Genomic DNA, 20,232 nt, shown 5'->3' on the forward strand with positions numbered 1-20,232 from the left:
ATGTCATGCTCATGTAAGGCTGGTTTGAGTGAAGCATGCAAGCATGTAGTTGCTACGCTTTTATTTTGTAATAGGTGAGTTTCTATTTACAAACATATTTATATGTCAAATATTACTGAAAAATAATAATAATAATAATAATAATAACACAACTGATGTTCTTAAGCTTGTTTTTTTGTTTTCAGAAATGATGTTGATAAGTTGTCAATTATTACGTGCACTGATAAAAGTGCATTTGGAGTGCTCCTCACAAAGCAGCACTTGAAAAGTATGAGCCTAATCCTTTAGGACAGCACAGCTGCTATGAGTTGAAGAAACAAAAAAATTTAGAAGCTTCCACTAAAAAGCATAAGAAAACTGAATCTCAGGTAGAAAAGGATTATCAACCGATAATACTTACTCAAGAAGATAATGATAAATTATTAAGTATCATGGTGTCAAACATGCATTTTAGTGCATTGGCAGAACACATGTAATTCACTACATAATAATAAAATTGCCTTTAAAAAATTTTTTTTATTTTTTTTTTTCAATTTACTGTTTGCCTTATATGTACAATGTAATAAAGTAGACTAACTTGTGATTATTTATTCTGTTTAGAGCTGGAAGGCATGACGTTATTGAAGAAATTAATAATAATTCTACAAGTGATCCTATTAAGATAAATGCTATTTTTCAAAACCAACGTTCTTCTAAATTTCTAAACGAGCTCGAGCAAGTAAAAGTTAATCCTCTCAAAGAATGCTGCCAAAAAATAATTTCAAATTTAAGTGGTGACGTAGTTGATGTCGGCTTAAAAACTATGGAGTTCCACTCTACGTGGCTTAAAGAAAGACAATTAAGAATAACTGGCAGTGATTCTTATCAACTCTTTACATACAATAATAATAAAAACCCTGATTGGCGTAAAAATCAATCAAATATTTTTATTCAGAGTCGGTTGTTAATTGCTACACTCAGCATGGTTTAAAAAATGAACCATTAGCGCGTAATCTCTATGACGAGTCAGAGCCATCTTACACCGTAATAGAATGTGGTCTTGTTGTCTGTCACAATAATTCGTGGCTTGGTTTTTCACCTGATGGTGTAGTATTTGATAGTAATAATATTCCTGTCAAATTAATAGAAATTAAATGTCCTTATGAAGGAAAGAAAAATAATTTTCAAGAAACCTTGCAAAAAGTCAAATGGTTAGTTATTGAAAATGGTCAAATTACTCTAAAAAAAAAACATTTGTACTATGCGCAAATCCAAATAGGAATGGCTGTTTTAAATTTACCTGAAACTGATTTCATTATTTACACTTCATCTGATAACAGTTTAGTTGTATTAAACATTAAATTTGATGAGACTTACGCTAAAGAACTACTACATTCTTTGAAAGCTATTTATTTTAAGCATATGATTCATAACATATGTGAAGTTCAAGCTTCAGATGATGTTAATAATAATAATTAAAAACATTTTCTTTTAATCAAAATATTTAAATAAATATTCTTATAAATATAAGAAGTTTTAACTATTGTTTTTTTATGATTGAAAAATTTAAAGCTTAATATCACTATTTTATTTATTTAAAAAATGTTTAAATAATTGTAACTTAGATTTTTGTGATTACTAAAAGACTTTTAATTTAAGAACTCAGATAATATATGTAAAACTTGAGACTGTAAGTGTAATATTAACAAATTAAAATAATTCTTTGCTGTGATTATAAAAATATTTATATTTGTTAAAAAAATACAAATACATGTCTTTATAAAAAATATTTTAAAGTTTGAGTAGTTCTTCATGATGATTCTTCGTTATGATTTCTAAACTATCAAATTTTTTCAACTGAAAAACTTGTCTTTCTTCAAAATTGGAGCACTCAAATTTACTACAGCACAAATAATTGTAAATATTTCTTCAGCTTTATTTATTAAACACCCAGGCATAGTTGAACCAAGAACCTCAAAAGATTTTAAACGTTGATTACATCGTTCTACATGAACACGAGCTTTAACGACGTACCGGTTCATATTAGCTTCTGACTTAGAAAACTGTCGTTTATCTCTAAGAAAAAATGGTGTGCAAAACGTGACATCATATTTTTTACAATAGTCATGCATGGTGAATCCTTTGTCAGCTAATACAATGTCTTTTTTATCCATCATAGTAATTATTTTACTTTGTTCAAATACACTAGTCACAAAAATTAAGGGATATAAAAAAAATTCCAAATTTTTTGGTGATTTTCAGCGAGCTGTAACTCCGAGGAAAATGATCGCACAGAAAAAAAAAAAAAAGCAAATTGTAGCTCCAAGTGTCTAGTTTTTAGATATGACCATGAAAATTTTTGTCATCGTCAGGTCTGGAGAAATCCTAAGAAAACTACTGAAAAAAATTTTTCGAAATTTTTTTCGTCTTAAAAAAGTCTACGGGCTTCAAAAAAATTTTTTCGATTGTTTCGTTTAAAAGCTCTTTTAGTAAATTTAATACCCTTTAATTTGACGTAATCAAAAGCCTGTACGATAATTTGCCGCGGAGTTATCGTCAATCAAAGCAAAAAGTTTTTTTGACTTTGGAAATCAATAACTCTGGAAATAATGACCGTATAGGAAATCGAAGGAGGGTTTTGAAAACTACACAATATTCTCTATAAGAAAACGTAAACCGCTTTTGAAGAAAAATTTTTTTGAATTGAAAACTCGGACTGAAAAAAGACAAAAATTCGCATAATTAAGGATATTTGGATAACTTGGTATAACTTTGGATAAAATGGATGAACGAAGGATATCGTTGGTAATTTTTAACTTCAAAGTGTCCCCTAAAATCCCTAAGAAATTCAAAGCGCTGCGATTTTTTGTTCATAGTGCCCAGAAGCTTCAAATTCTGTGTTTTCGCAAAAATCACCATTATGAGCAATTTTGTGATTTTTATTCATTTTTCCATTGAAAAAATTTTTTTTTCAAAATTCTTTATTTTTTCGATCAAAGAGATTGATTTTTCAAGAAATTTGAAAAAAAAAAAAAAAAAAAATTTCAATTTTTTTCGAAATTTTCTCAATTTTTTTCGACTGTTGTTTTACTGCCGGCATTAGCGTTACCCAAAGCGTACCACGTGGAGGTTGCTTGGTCGGATTTACGCTTCTCACACGCGCGCGCGCGCGCGCGCGTGTGTGTGTGTGTGTGTGTCTTTGTCTGCGTGTTTGTCTGTTTGCAGCTGCCGAATGACCTCTGTACGCACGGCAGTAACTGCTCAGTACCGTGTATTGCCACCTCTGTTCTGAATCACAGCTCGTAAACGCTCTTGCATGTTGATGCATCGTCGAATATCACGTTGCGAAATTCCTTGCCAACAACGGAACAACGCTTGAGTCAACTGATGAAGATTGTGCAGTTGCGGATAGTCTCGCCGCAATCGACGCTCAAGCATGTCCCAAACATGCTCAATTGGGTTCAAATCAGGACTCATCGCTGGATGATTAAGCGTTGTTACGTTGTTGGCGCGGAGAAAAGGTCGCGTACGAACTGCAGTGTGAGGACGAGCATTATCCTGCATCAAAATGAACCGTCTTGCCCCCATGCGTGTGCGCATAGACAGGACGTGTGGCTCCAGAATTTCGTCGACGTACCTATCGGCAGTCAACGTCCCACGAACGATGACCAACGGGGTTCTGGTATTGAAGGACACGCCTGCCCACACCATGACTGATCCACCATTGAAAGCTGTAACTGGTCTCGTAAAACCATCCCGATCTCGTTCTCCACGACGGCGCCAAACGAGAGATCGTCTATCGCTGCCATGAAGACAAAATCGAGATTCGTCAGTCCATAATACACTGGTCCACTGTCTACGACCCCAATGGTGATGATCATGAGCATAGGCCAATCGGGCTCGGCGATGTCGTGGAGTGAGCATAGGCACGCGATTTGCGCGTCTAGCGCGTAGTCCTTGCTCTCGAAAGCGATTTCGAACCGTCGATGCCGATATGTGTTGTTGGGGAGGACGTTGTCGACGATTGCGAAATTGATGAGCGATCGTGTGGGCATGCGCAGTAGGGTTTCGACGAGCTTCTCGAATGATAGCTCGATCATCACGCTCGGTAGTGATTCGTAGTCTACCTTGACCCGGACGACGATCGTAACTTTGAGTCGCGTTAAATCGGTCATAGGCCCGACTGATAACGGACTGGCTCACTCTCATAGAAGCTGCTACTTCCACCTGACTGTAGCCCTCTTGAAGGAGGGTAACAATGCGAGCCACATCTGTGGCAGCTAAATGTCGACGAGGCATATCAAAAGGTGCTTATCAAAGAAAAGCTTACTAAAAATTCACGTAAGGAATTTAGGCTAAAAAGAAAACGTAAAATTCAAGTTTTGTGTGAGGAAAAGCCGAACTCCGCGGGGGGTATATCAATTTGTTTTTATTGAATTTTTAAAATGAGATTTAAAACTAAGGCAGTTGTAGCGGACAGAAAAAATTGAGTTAATTTTTTTTGATAATAGTGAAGCATTCTGAAGACGATAAAAAAAAAAAAATTTTTGATGAAAAAAATTTCGAAAAAAATTTTCGAAAAAAATTGAAAATTTTTTTTTTTTTTTTTTTTTCAAATTTCTTGAAAAATCAATCTCTTTGATCGAAAAATAAAGAATTTTGAAAAAAATTTTTTTCAATGGAAAAATGAATAAAAATCACAAAATTGCTCATAATGGTGATTTTTGCGAAAACACAGAATTTGAAGCTTCTGGGCACTATGAACAAAAAATCGCAGCGCTTTGAATTTCTTAGGGATTTTAGGGGACACTTTGAAGTTAAAAATTACCAACGATATCCTTCGTTCATCCATTTTATCCAAAGTTATACCAAGTTATCCAAATATCCTTAATTATGCGAATTTTTGTCTTTTTTCAGTCCGAGTTTTCAATTCAAAAAAATTTTTTCTTCAAAAGCGGTTTACGTTTTCTTATAGAGAATATTGTGTAGTTTTCAAAACCCTCCTTCGATTTCCTATACGGTCATTATTTCCAGAGTTATTGATTTCCAAAGTCAAAAAAACTTTTTTGCTTTGATTGACGATAACTCCGCGGCAAATTATCGTACAAGCTTTTTGATTACGTCAAATTAAAGGGTTTTAAATTTACTAAAAGAGCTTTTAAACGAAACAATCGAAAAAATTTTTTTGAAGCCCGTAGACCTTTTTAAGACGAAAAAAATTTCGAAAAATTTTTTTCAGTAGTTTTCTTAGGATTTCTCCAGACCTGACGATGACAAAAATTTTCATGGTCATATCTAAAAACTAGACACTTGGAGCTACAATTTGCTTTTTTTTTTTTTCTGTGCGATCATTTTCCTCGGAGTTACAGCTCGCTGAAAATCACCAAAAAATTTGGAATTTTTTTTATATCCCTTAATTTTTGTGACTAGTGTATTATGTTGTCTGATACACGTCCACCGTAAGCAGGACTAATAAATGAAATCAAGCCAGCTGGTGTTACACCTGTCATAAATTTCACAGTATAAGTGCTTTTATAATACGAGTATGTTTGTAATTGGCAGCAGAGCTTCGAAGGTTTTTGAATTTTAATTTCGGTGCAATCAACCACGACTCGAACTCCTTCGAAATTTTTAAAACATAAAGGAATATTTTTTAAAATATTCTCCTTTGTGGGCCAATAAATACTTGGTTTTAAAGCCATACACAAGACATCTATCATTTTCCAAATTTGTTCCTTATAAGATTGTTTGGAAAAATTGAAAAAAATTGCTAAAGTAGCATAAGACATGTTCTGTTTCAATTTCATAAATGTCATTACTATTAATTCTCGTAAATCAAATTTAATTGAGGTATGAGACATATTATAAGTCGATTGAACTTGGATCACCAATTTTTCGATTGTGTTCAGTAAATTGAAATTTGATAAGCCGGTCAATGTACTGAGCTGTTGATCATTTTTGATGAAACTTGAAAATTTTGGAGTTAAAAAATCACTTTTTACTTGGATAGCAACATCTTGAAAATCTTTGACTCCATACGTGATATTTTTGTTGCTCAATTTCATTTCATTTTCACCAGAAACTTCCACAGATGATAAGTCCTCAGCAGCAAATTCAGCACGAGATTCATCTTCATTAAATTCATTTTCTACCTTGTCATCATCATTAGATATAACAGCTGTCTCAGACCTACTCATAAAGGCAGAAGATTGTTTTTGGAAAGATCTTCTCCGTCGTCTCTCTTCTCTGCTGTGAATTTGACTCAAGTTTGGCTGGTTAAATGATGACAATGACGTTTCAGGCAGATTGCATGAAGGAACACTAACTTTCTTCAAATGAATACGTTGTCGATTAGGATTAGCTGCAATAAAAAATTAAATTATTGTTTTTTATAATTATTTCATTGTTTTAAAATGTATTTAATCACAATAAAGACGTATTGGCAACTTACCTGATGGTAAAAAATCATCTTTGGTGAAATGTAATGAGCACACGCGTTTAGATTGAGTGATTTCATTTCCTATTTTTAACTGTTTTATCCAGGCTAATCGGCGGTCTATCACTTCGTCTTCGCCAAACTTATTTTTTATAGTAACAAAATTGCTATTAGCTGTAGGAAAACTATAAAATCGAACTGTGTCATCCCGACAAGACTTGCTACTGCATCCGAACACACAACACGAAGTTTTGTTTTTATTATGTCGAGAAGGAAACTCCATAATAGAAAAATCAAAATGAAATTTAAAATCTGAATAATTATATAACTGATGTAATTATATAAAATTATTCTATTAATTTTAAAACGTACAATAATCTTTTACGTGTAATAAACACCAGCTGTTTTAATAGCGACCTGCTTAGACTAGTTTATATTTTATCCAGCAGGTGGAGTATCGAAGGGGAAGACTTCCCAAAAATTTTATTCATTTATAGTTAGCAAGTCACGGCAGTCAATTAGTGACTTCAAGGTTGCTAATTAAATTTTATTTAAATAAAAAAAAAAATTATAGTTTTTAAGCCACTTATTTTTACGTTAGAAATTATTAGATAATTATTATGATTAAAAAGGTTATAAATTGTCTTACCTACAAGAGCCCAAATTTTTGGGTTTTTTCCTCCCAATTTTTTCTTATTATGCCTGTGAAAACTTTCGCAACCATCAGTTGTCAGCGTAGGGCATTCGTAGACGCTAACGTGATCTTTTTTATTTAACCATTCACTGCGCAGATAGCTCATGAATTCCTGGATAGATTTATCATTCTCATTTAATTTTTTCTCGTAAATCTCGTCGTAGAGAATTTTTTCCGCTTCCTCAAATTTATCAGCTGGTAACAGAGGAATTGCCAGCACTTTTGATAAAAAACTTTCCTCTGTTTTAACGTGAAGACTGACCCATTTCTTAATTACTGCCTAAAATATAAATAAAAACATAAATTGATAGTAGAAACTAGCAACCTTGCAGTGACTATGTAACTGCCGTGATTTTTCAACTGTGAAGGAACCCTGATTAAAAATATTGATTGAAAAGTATTGAAAATTTTTTCAATTCTTTTCAATCCACACAGAGATTTTGAAAAATATTGAATGGAATTGAAACTTCAATTATTTGAATACTTTCTAATATCTTATAATGGAATTAAAAAGTATTGAACAAGATTCATTCTTGGATGTCTTTAATACTTTTTAATTCTAAAATGGAATTCAAAAGTATTGAATGGGACTAAATTTTTTATCAGATGTAACTTTGTATATAAAAATAATTCAAAAATGTAACTTGTAATCAAAATGAACTCGTTTTTACTTAATATTATGTAAATGCAAGAAAAATTTGTAAAAATACAACAATAAAATTTATTATTACATAAAAACTCACATTTCATTTAGTGATTTAGATTTATCATTTGATAAGGTAATTTGTAACGTAGAGATCAAACTTTCTATTCGATAATAAGAAATTAAAATTTTACAGCTTCTAAGCAAAAAAAAATTTCAATTGATTTCAGGAGATAAAAGATTGGAAAATTTAAATTTTGGCTTCAGTTAATTAATTAAAAAAAAACAGAAACATTGAAAACTCTGATTAATTAAAAATTTTTGTAATCCTACACGTGATCCAAAATATTAAACTATTAAACTACTAAACTATTAAATATTAAACTATAAATAGGAGAAAGATTGAAAAAATTCACAAATTTGAATTAATATCAATTAAATTTGAAGCCAACGCGTCGGAAATTTAGGACTATTGTAATATTGAGAATGATGCAGAAAGATTCACAAATTTCAATAAATTTTAATTTTTTTCAATCTTATATGTGACCCGAAATAAGTGACTATTTTGTTATTGAAAAAGATTCAGAAAAATTGACAACTCTAAATTAATTTGAATTTTTTTCAATCCTACACGTGATCGAAAATTAAAAATTATTTTGGTATTGAGAAAGATTCAAAAATATTCACAAATTTGAATTCATATCAATTTATTTGAAGTCAACGCATACTTAGAAATATAGAACTATTGTGGTATTGAGAAGGATTCAGAAAGATTCAAAAATTTTTATTAATTCTAATTTTTTTCAATCTTATATGTGACCCGAAATGAGTGACTATTTTGTTATTGAAAAAGATTCAGAAAAATTGAAAACTCTCAATTAATTTTAATTTTTTTCAATCCTACGCGTGATCTGTAATAAGAAATTATTTTGGTATTGAGATGGATTCAGAAAGATTGAAAATGTTAATCCATTTGAATCTTTCTTAATCCATCTCATAACTCGAAATGTGGAATTATTTTGGTATTGAGAAGAATTCAAAAAGATTGAAAACTGTCAATTAATTTGAATCTTTTTCAATCCCACACGTAACCCGAAAATACGGAACTTTTTTGTTATTGAAGAGGATTCAAAAAGATTAAAAATATCAATTCATCTGAATCTTTTTCAATTCTTTAAGAGTTCAGAAATTCTTATATTATTTTTAGATTCAATATAATTGAAAAGTATTAATTTTATGTTCAGATGAAAAACTTGTGGGATAGGATTTATTCAAAAGTATTCAATTCTCATCTTTTTCAATACTTTTCAATGAGTATTTTTAATCAGGGAATAAAATTTTGCTTTATTAAATGATGATATTAGTTAGATTGAACTCTAATTAATGAAGAAGTTGTAATATTGAATAAACTTACATGTACGTAATTAAAATAACATCCGTGTAATTTTGCCAAGGGGAAATTTTTCCTTAGCGACTTAATTGTCGCTTTTTCGTAATCTGTAAGGATTATTAAGTTTTTATTAGTACTTAAATTTTCAGCTTGTTTGTTTATCCATTCGAAGACAGTATCGTATAAATCTGATGTTCGTTTTTCCATTAAAATAACTGCAACAGCGATGTACTAGAAAAAAATAAAATTTATTAAAATTTTATTTTTTAATAAATTATTTAAAAAATACCGTGCTTGCTAATTTCACATGGATCGTGTAAATTTGGTGAATTTTCGGTTTCTTTTATGAATTCTGGAATTATAATATTATTAATTAATTTCCTTACAAGGTAAAAGCCTTAATAGATGATCATGTACTGGTATTTGATCATCTACTGGGGCTTTTACCTTAAGTACAAATTACAAACAAATATCAATATTGTTGAAACAAAAATACCTCAAAAATCCCATCCATGAATAAATCGTTACTGCTGTTCAACAATTGTAACAAGTCATCGCTGGTAAAAATAATCGCTGATACTCCATTACTCGTTTCATGGCCTTGCGCTATATTTTTTTCTAATAAAATTTCACCCAACTTCGATACTGTCTTCGGGATGTTTTCAACATATTTTTGTCGTTCCCGCGACAAAATACTGGCGCACGAGCTGAATTTGTAGTTGGCACTTACTTCTGGAAAACTAAAAAAGATAATTGAAATTAAAATTGACAATTTAAATTATTATTATTGAGGACAAGTAAGTTAAACTAGATTAAGATGATAGAAAGTGATAAAAGTAAACAAGCAGCGACTAAAGTATTTAACGAAAAAAAATAAAAATACAAATTTTTTAGAACACTAAACATATTTTACTTACGGTCGACAAACCTCATCAAAAATTTCTTTTAAACCATTGTTTGTTTCTCGCGCTCGTTTTTTCATTGTGTTTAAAAGCACTGTCCATTGAGCTTTGTATGGATTTTCTTTCAGATTTTCATCCACGCACTCTTCAATGTCACCAATATCCTTTTTAAAGTGTAAGTATGCATCACAAGAAGATTTTAATTTGGAGCATCGAAATATTTTTGTACTCTGTATATCACGAGCGTAGGTAAACCCTTTATAAAAGAGGACCTTTGATCCTCTGCTTTTCCCGGGATAATAAACATAATTAAAAAAATTTAATGAAAAACCACAATGAATTATAATAAAATAATTAAAATTAATCACGTAATTTATTTAATTTGAAACAAATTTTTATTTTACTTTAACTAAAACTTTCATTATTTCAATTTTCATTATTTAAATTATAAAAAAACATGTACAAAGACTTGCGATCAGATAACGAATAACGTAATTAATATACGGTGTTAAAATAAAAAAATTATAAACAATAATAAACGACGCTCGTTGTCATGGTAATATCGTGATTACCGATATTTATTTATTTTACAATAAATATAATCATAATTAATTATTATTATTATTATTATTATTTTATTTTTCTTAATATGAAATAAAATTATTGGGAGTTGTGCCTTTTATGGTTTCATATCATTCTCACCAATAATCAATTTATGTTGATAAGTATTTAGGCTGTATTCGACAATGCTCTATCTCTATGAAAATTAATATATCATATTTTTTATGACATGAAAATTAGCAGTTACTTAACAATTTTTTAATTTTATTTATTAAAAAAATTATTTTTAAAAAATTACATATTTTATTTTTTTAAATTACTACATGTCAATTTATAAAAAATTTTTTTTGCAATAATTTCTTTGTCATAAAATTTTTAAAATTATTAAATATATTCTTACCTAATTTTCATGATTGAAATTTTTGTAACATAAAAATTACAGCAAAAAAAATTAATATGAAAAAATATAAAAAAGTAAAAAAATGAAATTTTTTAAAAATTATTTTTTTATTATTACCATTGGTAGTAACTATTAAGAAAATAATAAATAAATTTATAAAATAATTTTGAAGCTTTTATTTAACATTAAAAAAATGAATGACATTAAAATTAGCACTTGATAATTTTTTTATTTTATTCAACAAATATATTCTATAAAATTATTTGCAGTAGATTTAAAAAAAATTCAATTATTGCAGCTGTCCTCGGCGCAATAAAAAAAATTTTCAATTCAACAAAACAAATAAATAGTTTAAAAAAATTAAAATAGCACACTTTTATAAATGAATCAAACTAAAAAGTACAAAATAAAGAATAGTTTAAAAAAAATAAAAAACACATTTTTTTAAAAAACCGAACTAACAAATAGAAAATAAATTTTGATAAATTTAAATTAAGAAAAGTATTAAAAAGTTTGTTAAAAATAAATTAATTATAGTTTAAATTAGAATAAAATATATTTTATTTAAAAAAAACCACAAATAATTTGTTAAAAATTTATAAAAATTATGAAATATATGCTAAATTAATTTTCTTGAAAATTTTTATGTCATTAAAAATAAAAAATAAAAAATTGACAGTTTTAATTTTTCAAATTCTAATTTTAATGATCCTAAAGTTAGCTGTCAGCTGTCAATTAAAAAAATTTTATTAACAAATTAATTACAATAAAAAAATGCTTTTAAAAATTTTCATTTATAATGTTTATGAATTTTCACAGGTGAAATTTTTTAATTAAATTTTCTTTTCTGATAATATAAATTTATAAAAAAGTTTCTCATGTCGACAAATCTATCAATTTCAGTGTCACTTATTTAGATATATTTTGATAAAAAAAAATATGTACAATTATTCTACAATACTAAAGTTAGCCGATGTTTTTAATTTTTTTTATTTACTAATTAGAATTCAAAAATATCTTAAAAAAATTCTACTTATAGCTTTTTAAAGGTTTTTACAAATGAATATTTTTTTTCTTTTATTGTAATAAATTTCTCAATGAAAAAAAAAATTCTAAAAATTTTTAGATGTCAGTTACTTTGATTTTCATAATTATTTAATGAAATTTTTGGATATTAAAATATTGTGGACTCCATTTTCAAATAAATGACCAAAGTTAGTTTAAAAAGAAATGAAAATTAATTTAGCCGACATCTAAAAATTTTTATAATGTTTTTTTAATTGAAAAAATAATTACAAATCAATAAAAAAAAATTTCATTTGTAAAAATCTTGAAAAACTATAAGTGAAGTTTTTAAAAATGTTTTTTAGTTCTTATTTGTTAAATTAAAAAAATAATCAAAAAGTCAAAAACGTCGGCTAAATTTAATGTATAAAATGAAAGAAGTTTTTCAATTTAAGTAAGTTTATTTAAGAAATAAATTTTTTTTTATTTTTAAAAAGTATAACAATCAATAAATAACAATTGATTGTTCTCAACTTAAATATTACTGTTGTATATTTAATATTATATCACCCATATATTTAATTAGATTAAGCATAGTTATTAATGGGAAGACGTCCATTACCTACAGACCGATGAGTCAGATTACCGGTGACTTAGATAAAAGATACAAGCTCATCCTGATGTTACATTTGTCAAGAGCTTTAATTTTAGTACCCACATCAATTTTTCATATATTTTATATATTTATATGTATATATGAAAAAGATATCAAAAATGCATGTGGGTACTTAAATGAAAGCTCTTGATGAGCATAACATCGGAATGAGCTTATATTTTTAAAAATGTCAATAATTAAAAAATTACCGTGCAATTTTTTTATTAATTACTCATTTTAAATAATTTATTTTTTTCTAAAATTTTTTAATTAAATAATTAAAAATTAATTTTATCTCTCTTCAGTTCGTCAACCATTTTTTGCATTCAGAAGGCTTGCTGCCGATGAGGGAGCCGTTCAAGCAGCTGCTGGTCCAGGGGATGGTCATGGGCAAGAGTTTCAGGGTCAAAGGCAACGGGAAATTTGTAATTTATATAATTACTTATATATAATTACATATAATTACTTGTGAAGCTTTTTATAACGAAAATTTAGTTCCAGTAATCAATAGAAGGTATTTTTATTAAGAGATGTTTAACATTTATATCTCAATTCAATCATAATAATCATAATAATAATAATAAATACAAATTAAACTTTCAAGTTAATTATGTATGTATAATTATGTATACTTAAGTAAAATTTAATAGTTTCGCATGTTTAAATATTAAATAATAAAATTATAAATTTAAATATGTATTAATTAAATAATAGCAGTTTAATTTCGCGCGCCATTATTGTCTGTGTATGGTTGTGGGCATGTCTGGTCGTGCAACGTCACGCATCAATATATTTCAATTGTCATTTGTTTAAACTTTTTTTTTTCTATTGAGCATTCAATTTTTCTTTTACAGCGTCTCATTATCAATCTTATTATCATTCTAGACGTGGATACATATTATAATAATGTTTTATCCATTTGAGGCTTCTTGGGCACATGATTTAAAACGATGTAAGTCGAATTAAGTGATCATCACTTGAATGTTTTTATTATATAAATTTTCAAATGTGCATTCAATTGATTAATTAATTATAATTATTATTTTTGCAGGGACTTGGGCCGAGAACGATCTCCTCGTCTGTCTACGACTGCATCGGTATGACCGAACATTTATATTTTCGGATTTATACGAAGACCATGCTGATATCTGGAAGTAAGTTTTTCGATTAATTTAAAATAATTTTCTATTAATTAGAAAACCTTTTATTTAGTTATTAAGTTATTGATTTAATTAGTAATTATTTAATTACTTAATAGTAAATTAGTAATTACTATAAAATAATAATAATTAATAACTTAATAAACCATGCTAATTATTCATGTACGGAATTTTTTTTAAAGCGCCATTGCCGAAGAACAAATATTTTGTAGACGACAAAAAAATTCAGAGCAAATTAAATCACGTTTTTTTCACCTTCTTGAGGAGGCTTTGATAAGTTCTATTAAAATATTTAAAAAAGTTGACTTACCACACCCTGATTAAAAATACTGATTGAAAAGAATTAAAAAATATAAAATGTGAATTCTTTTCAATTATTTTAATATACAGGTTTCTTTAGATATACAATTTGCATGGAGTGACCGCTTCTCAATTCTTTTTAATTAGTATTTTTAATCAGGGCGGCCCAACACCAATAAAATGTAATTTTTTGTTTGCAGGTTTATTTTAATTTATTTCACTATCAGCAGGCAGTGAGAGAAAAGCCAGCCCACTACACGCAATTCATCTATTTCATGAACTTGTGTGAATTAAAACGGGCAGGGAAAATGGTTTAAACAATTTGTATTCACTAAATAATTTTTTTTCAATTTCTTATATTAAAAAATAAAATCTTACGAATTAATTAACAAATAAAAATTACACTAATTAAAAATTTTAATATTTTTTTCTTTTATTTCATATTTTAATTTTTTTTCAATTTTTTCAATCAGGATAAGCTTATATCTTTAAAAATATAATAATAATAAAATAAAAATAATAATAATAATAATTGAAAAAATTATCCTAATATTTTAGCCTGAACCAATGCCTAATTATTTTTACACAATTAAACACATTAATTTATACGAAAAATTTCTGACTTAAAATTTTTCTTCGTTGCCATTAAGTTTTTACATTCATTTATAAATTACATGGCTTTGAGTCTGTTTCTCGTCGGCTGTAGAATAAAATATACGCATTACTGAAATCTTCTTCCTGTGGCTTCTATTTACTCGTCATTTCATCATTATAGTGATACCACACATCTGTATGAGGATTCTTCGCGTATGCTGTATAATGCCCAGCAGAAACACCGTAATGACAGACGCAAGCATACAGATCGTACATATGCTTGCCTAGACTCAGTCCGGCTAAAGGAAATGTTATAAATTAACACCTGAGCATTTAAATCCAGAGGGTTATCAGAAAATGAACGTCCGCTTAGCTGAAGAGGTATTTAATATATTTCATAAAATGCTTTCAATTATTTCATACAGTTCGATTGCTTGAAACAGTACTTAGTTCATTGTTTATTTGTAACTTGAAAATTTTCTTTTTTAATTTTATATTTAATTTTTTTAACTGTACATTTTACTTTTTTCAGCTTTTCTCAAAATCCGTAAGAGTTGCAATGCTAACGTTCAAGAATAATTGTTACGATTTGAATGATTGTGAGGCTACAGTAAAATTTATGGAAAGAGTTGATAATCTCATTAAAGCGATGAGTTCTCGAACCCCTGTTAACGCTTTACGTCCTGAAGAATGTCCTATGCAGAAGGTATCAAAATTATAATGAATAAAAATCGATTTTAAATTTTCAGTACAATCACAATCAAATACGAATTTGAAATAGGATCAGCATACCAGCGAACCTGAGATTTCTGCGAATCATCAAATTTTTTTTCAGCTGAATCAATTAATCAATCAATGGATCAATCAATTAATCAATTAATCAATCAATCAATCGATCTATAAATTAATGGCTTTTTTCGTAATTAGATTCAAAGTAAGTAATAGAAACTGGAAGAACTTAAAGTAGGCGATGTTCATATAAATTTGCAACACTCTCTAAAAATGTTATTGTTGAATACTATTATATATTTATTGCGTAAGACAAAACAGAAACGTGCTACGCACGCAATAAATTAACCAAATGTAATCAGTCAGTTCCCTCCGACGGATTACATTACTTTCATTATTATAACCGCATGCTTCTATTCAGTTTCATTGATTGTTAGTCGCAAAAATCTTTTTATCTTGCAATCATACCACAGTCTGTCTTTTTCAATACATTTCTTTCTTATTATTATCATACAAAGAATCGTAAGCCAAGATAAAGAAATTCTAGAACTAAGAAAATTTTATGGGTTTAAGTAAATTTTTTTCGCTTAACAATTTTTCTTCTGAGCTGTAACTAATGAATGTCTTCAAAAAAATGTTCTGGAGTCTAGTTTTTCTTCTTGTTTCGAGTAAACCTTTCTTGTGTGCCTTCTTATCCCATGTTTTTTAACAGTTATTAGATAAACTATTTTCATATTATAGGTAATCACGGACTTTGATGTATATTTGAGGGATTGGGAAGCAAAAGCCTGTGAAGAAAAGCAGAAGTATAGAAAAAATAAGAAGCAATCGACTGATAACACTGAAATTCTGGAAGATTTTAATTTTGCAATTACCACAAGTACTTTAACAGGATTGAAGATAACATTGGGAGGAACGCTTGAACTGATAAATTTCTTACATGAGGAATGTCATTTTGATTATTTAATGACAGCTCGCTTAAATCAAGATAAGTTAGAAGTAAGTAAAATAAAAAATATTCGCTACGCCCGGGAAAAAATGATCAGACCTGACCATGCCTGTTCATGTATGATCAGGCCTGAAATTAGACCTGATCATGCCTGTTCATGTATGACCAGGCCTGAAGTTATACATGATCATGCCTGATCAGTTCTGTTCATGCCTGCTCATATCTGGAGTACTAAATACGCTCAGGCCTGATCAGGCCTGTCCATGCCTGACCAGACCTATCCATGCCTGCTCATGTCTGTTCATGTCTAAAGTGTTAAATACGTTCAGGCCTGTCCATGCCTGATCAGACCTCTCCATGCCTGATCAGACCTGTCCATGCCTGTTCATGTCTGAAGTGTTAAATACGCTCAGGCCTGTTCATACCTGTTCATGTCTATTCATGTCTGACCATGCCTGTTTATGACTGTTCCTCTCTGACTATAGTCAGAGATATGATAAAAATTTTTTCTTTGACGAAAAAAATTTTTGGTCATCACAAAAAGTGCAAAATTATTTTTAACATTACGTTTATTTAAATAATTTTGTAATAAAAAAATTTATTACATTTTCTATGGGATGTTATGGTCTGCTCTGCTCCTGCCTAATATGAAAATCATTACTTATTATATTATTTAAATAAATGTGATATTATAATGAGATTCGGTTACATAAATAAATTAGGACTATCAAAATATATTATAAAACCAATTTTAACATTATATTTATCATAAACTTATTCGATACTCTATGTACTTCATAGAATTGTTACATCTAATATAGCAGCACAGCAGGCGGGAAATTCAAGGCAAACGGATAACACCAGAGTTAAACAGCATTGAGCATGGTTGGTAGTTGGATGGTTGACCGCTGGTGTTACATCCTTACAATAATATGTAATTATTTTTTTTTATTTTATTTTATTATAGAGAATTGCGTACGACTCTATCAAGTACTACAACCATAAAATTAAGCAAAATAATTAATTAAAAATAGTAATGGGTTTTCAGACCTGACCATGTCTGATCAGGCCTGATCAGGTCAATTCATGCCTGATCAGGCATGGTCATTTTTCATGTCTGATCAGGGCTGAAGACTCATGCCTGTTCATGTCTGATCAGGTCTGATCATTTTTTCCCGGGCGTTTACTTCATTTAATTGCCATTTAGTGATCGGTCTGAATTTCCCGGTGTCTCCTTTGGGAAGTAGGTAAACTTGGTGCTCTGTCCAGGACTCAGGATAATTCTGTTATTCGATGAGGTATTTAAAGTAGCCGAGAATTTGCAATGTTATAGTTTCAGGTAGACGCTTCATTATGTCGTCACCAATTTGATTGAGATTAGGCCTGGTCCCTGATTTGCTCCGCAAAATAGCTGAGTTTCATTCTGTTTGAGAGATCGTGAAGTTTTCCGATGGGGGTTCTGCGGTGGTATCAGAGTCTTATCTAATGAATCGTTGTGCTATGGAGTCATAACATTTTATTTGGCTCTTTTGGCAATCAGCTTTTATAAAGTTTCGTTTTTCAGGTCGACTGTGCGTTCTTGGTTTGGTCGAACATACGAGGACGTCAATCTTCGGTTCTTGAAGGCTTTAAATTTCCTTCAAATCATGATTAAGGGTGCATTTTCGTTGAGAGTGGTTGTGTATTCTTGCCAAGTTTTTTGCTTTACTAGTGGATTTGCTTCTTACTATGTAAGACATTTTACCTTTCTTCCAGGGCCTTGATGCATTTCACCATGGGACTGAAGTGCGAATTTTTCTGGTTCTGGGTCTAGATTTTGTGCTTGGTGTGGTTTATTTTTTGAGTGAAGAAGTTATACTATTCTGATGTTACACAGATGCAAATGTGAACAGGCATGATCATAACTAATTTCAGGCCTGATCATGCATGAACAGGCATGATCAGGTCTGATCATTTTTTCCCGGGGTAGGTTGGATTACAATTTCAAAGGGACCAAGGCATCATCTATGTAGCTGAGTGACTCGTATCGTGGTACATTTTTTTGTGCTATTGTATGTTCTGCATCTTCCATTGGTTCAATGTTACTTGGTTCAGTATTAGGTTTTTTAACTTGTTTGGAGTTAATGCTTTTTTGGCTGCCTGTGTCGTGTATTTTATTCCGTTTGTCATCGTTGTTGTTTGTTGTATTGCTGCTTTGATTATTTTTATCTACTTAGTTGGAGTTGTCGTTGGTCCACCCAGTGTGAAACTCCTTCAAACGATTCGAAGGTTCCAGAACCAATTTGGTACACTGATCTGGAGTATCTTTCTTTGATTATTTCTAGCATTTTTTCGCAGATTCCGATGTTGTTCAGTGTGTCAAGAAGTTTCTCTCAGCATTAACTATAATTAAGCATTAAGTTCATTTTGTAGAACATCAAAATTACATAAAAAATTACGATTTTAAATAAATTATCGTTCATAGTAACGATTGTTAATTATTAATACGATCATTTGCGGATATTTATTAGGATTGACGATTTAAAACATTATTATCAGAAACTTACATTTTATATTATACTCAGTGTCAAAAATTTCATAACTTCTGAATATTTATTATTTAAAATATTTGAAATTTTTATTTACATCTTTTTTCATTGTATTATTATTTACAGCAATTCTTTGGCATTGTCAGGAGCGCTTGCGGGTGTAACGAACATCCCGATCCAATCCTATTTGGTCAAGTTTTTAGGCTACTTTGCTCATATTCATTGGTTACTCCACTTAAAGGATCAAACGTTACTGCTGTAGAATTGTTACAATCTTTAATGGAAACTAAAGAGTCATTGCTAATAACCAAAGATAAGAAATTGAAGTGGTTGGAAAAAATTGATACAATTATTGAAGATGGATTTTGTGAAGAGGATAGTAATATAAATCTAAATGTAAGTGTTGCTGAACGACCTTTCGAAAATTTGGTGGATGAAAGCAGTGAAGAAGAACCTGATCATCCAGAGTTGAACGGTGATATTACAAATTCGAGTTCTAGTGGTGATCATTTACGAGAAGATTTCAATAATACGAACGTAAGCGTAGCTGAACAACCGTTCGAAACTTTATTGGATGAAAGCAGTGAAGAAGAACTTGATCACCGGGATCCACATTTACATCATGATTACGATGTCCCACACACAAGTACATATGTTATAGCATATATTGCTGGCTATGTCACCAGGAAAATGCAACGTTTCTCCCGGTGCTTTGATTGCTTAAGTAGTCTGGAGTCTGATGAATTTTCAGATCGTAATACAGTCATTGATGCGATGGGTGATTCTTGTAAACGTCCCAGTGAAAATTTATATAAATTAATTGAACGCCTAGAAAATATCGTATTACAAGTTGTTGGGACGAAAACTGTTAAAATGAATACGATGAGTCAAATCTTGGATAAAATAGCCGAAGAAAAATTACTTCCATATGTAGGCTGCGAAGAACATCGATTAAGCTTAATGAAGAAATTATTAAATTATTTTATTACTATAAGAGGACATTTTTAGCTAATTCAATAAATCGTAATTATACAAATAGAAAAAGTAAGAGCAAGAAGCTCAGAAAAATTTCGAAATTAATATAAAAACAATTTTCATTAGTTGCATTTGTCCGTCAAAATTATTATTTTTAAATATGTAAATAAATAAATTGTTATTTTTTTTATAAGGTGATATTTTCATAAGAATTTAACCTTCCTGCAATTTCCTGCTTTATTCCCGTTCTATATAATTAGTAACACAATAATACAGTTTTCATTTTTTGAAAAATCTTATTCTAATATCGTCATTTTTATAGTACTAACGCA

General features: G+C 29.5%; 2 protein-coding genes and 1 long non-coding RNA gene across 3 annotated transcripts; 1 reads left to right on the forward strand and 2 right to left on the reverse strand.

The window, feature by feature from the left end:
• Window positions 1-921: 921 nt before the first annotated feature.
• On the forward strand, window positions 922-19,933 carry LOC141528020 (uncharacterized). Its single transcript, XM_074243843.1, has 11 exons — window positions 922-1,190; window positions 10,173-10,219; window positions 12,971-13,179; window positions 13,520-13,617; window positions 13,717-13,819; window positions 14,008-14,436; window positions 14,901-15,100; window positions 15,252-15,425; window positions 15,501-15,653; window positions 16,190-16,447; window positions 19,052-19,933. The coding sequence occupies exons 9-11, from the start codon at window positions 15,627-15,629 to the stop codon at window positions 19,931-19,933; spliced, it is 1,167 nt and encodes a 388-aa protein (XP_074099944.1). The 5' UTR covers window positions 922-1,190; window positions 10,173-10,219; window positions 12,971-13,179; window positions 13,520-13,617; window positions 13,717-13,819; window positions 14,008-14,436; window positions 14,901-15,100; window positions 15,252-15,425; window positions 15,501-15,626.
• Window positions 5,311-6,820, reverse strand: LOC141528072 (uncharacterized). Its single transcript, XM_074243929.1, has 2 exons — window positions 6,431-6,820; window positions 5,311-6,340 (listed from the first exon to the last, which is right to left on the reverse strand). Exons 1-2 carry the CDS (start codon window positions 6,696-6,698, stop codon window positions 5,406-5,408), a joined length of 1,203 nt encoding a protein of 400 aa, XP_074100030.1. The 5' UTR covers window positions 6,699-6,820; the 3' UTR covers window positions 5,311-5,405.
• Window positions 9,175-9,735, reverse strand: LOC141528127 (uncharacterized). Its single transcript, XR_012479316.1, has 3 exons — window positions 9,639-9,735; window positions 9,432-9,494; window positions 9,175-9,373 (listed from the first exon to the last, which is right to left on the reverse strand). It is a non-coding gene; the product is annotated as an uncharacterized LOC141528127 (long non-coding RNA).
• Window positions 19,934-20,232: the final 299 nt, after the last annotated feature.

Source organism: Cotesia typhae, unplaced genomic scaffold (assembly GCF_013202065.1).
Source record: "Cotesia typhae breed Kobodo isofemale line unplaced genomic scaffold, CoteBio_Ctyphae contig_42, whole genome shotgun sequence".
NCBI lineage: Eukaryota > Metazoa > Arthropoda > Insecta > Hymenoptera > Braconidae > Cotesia > Cotesia typhae.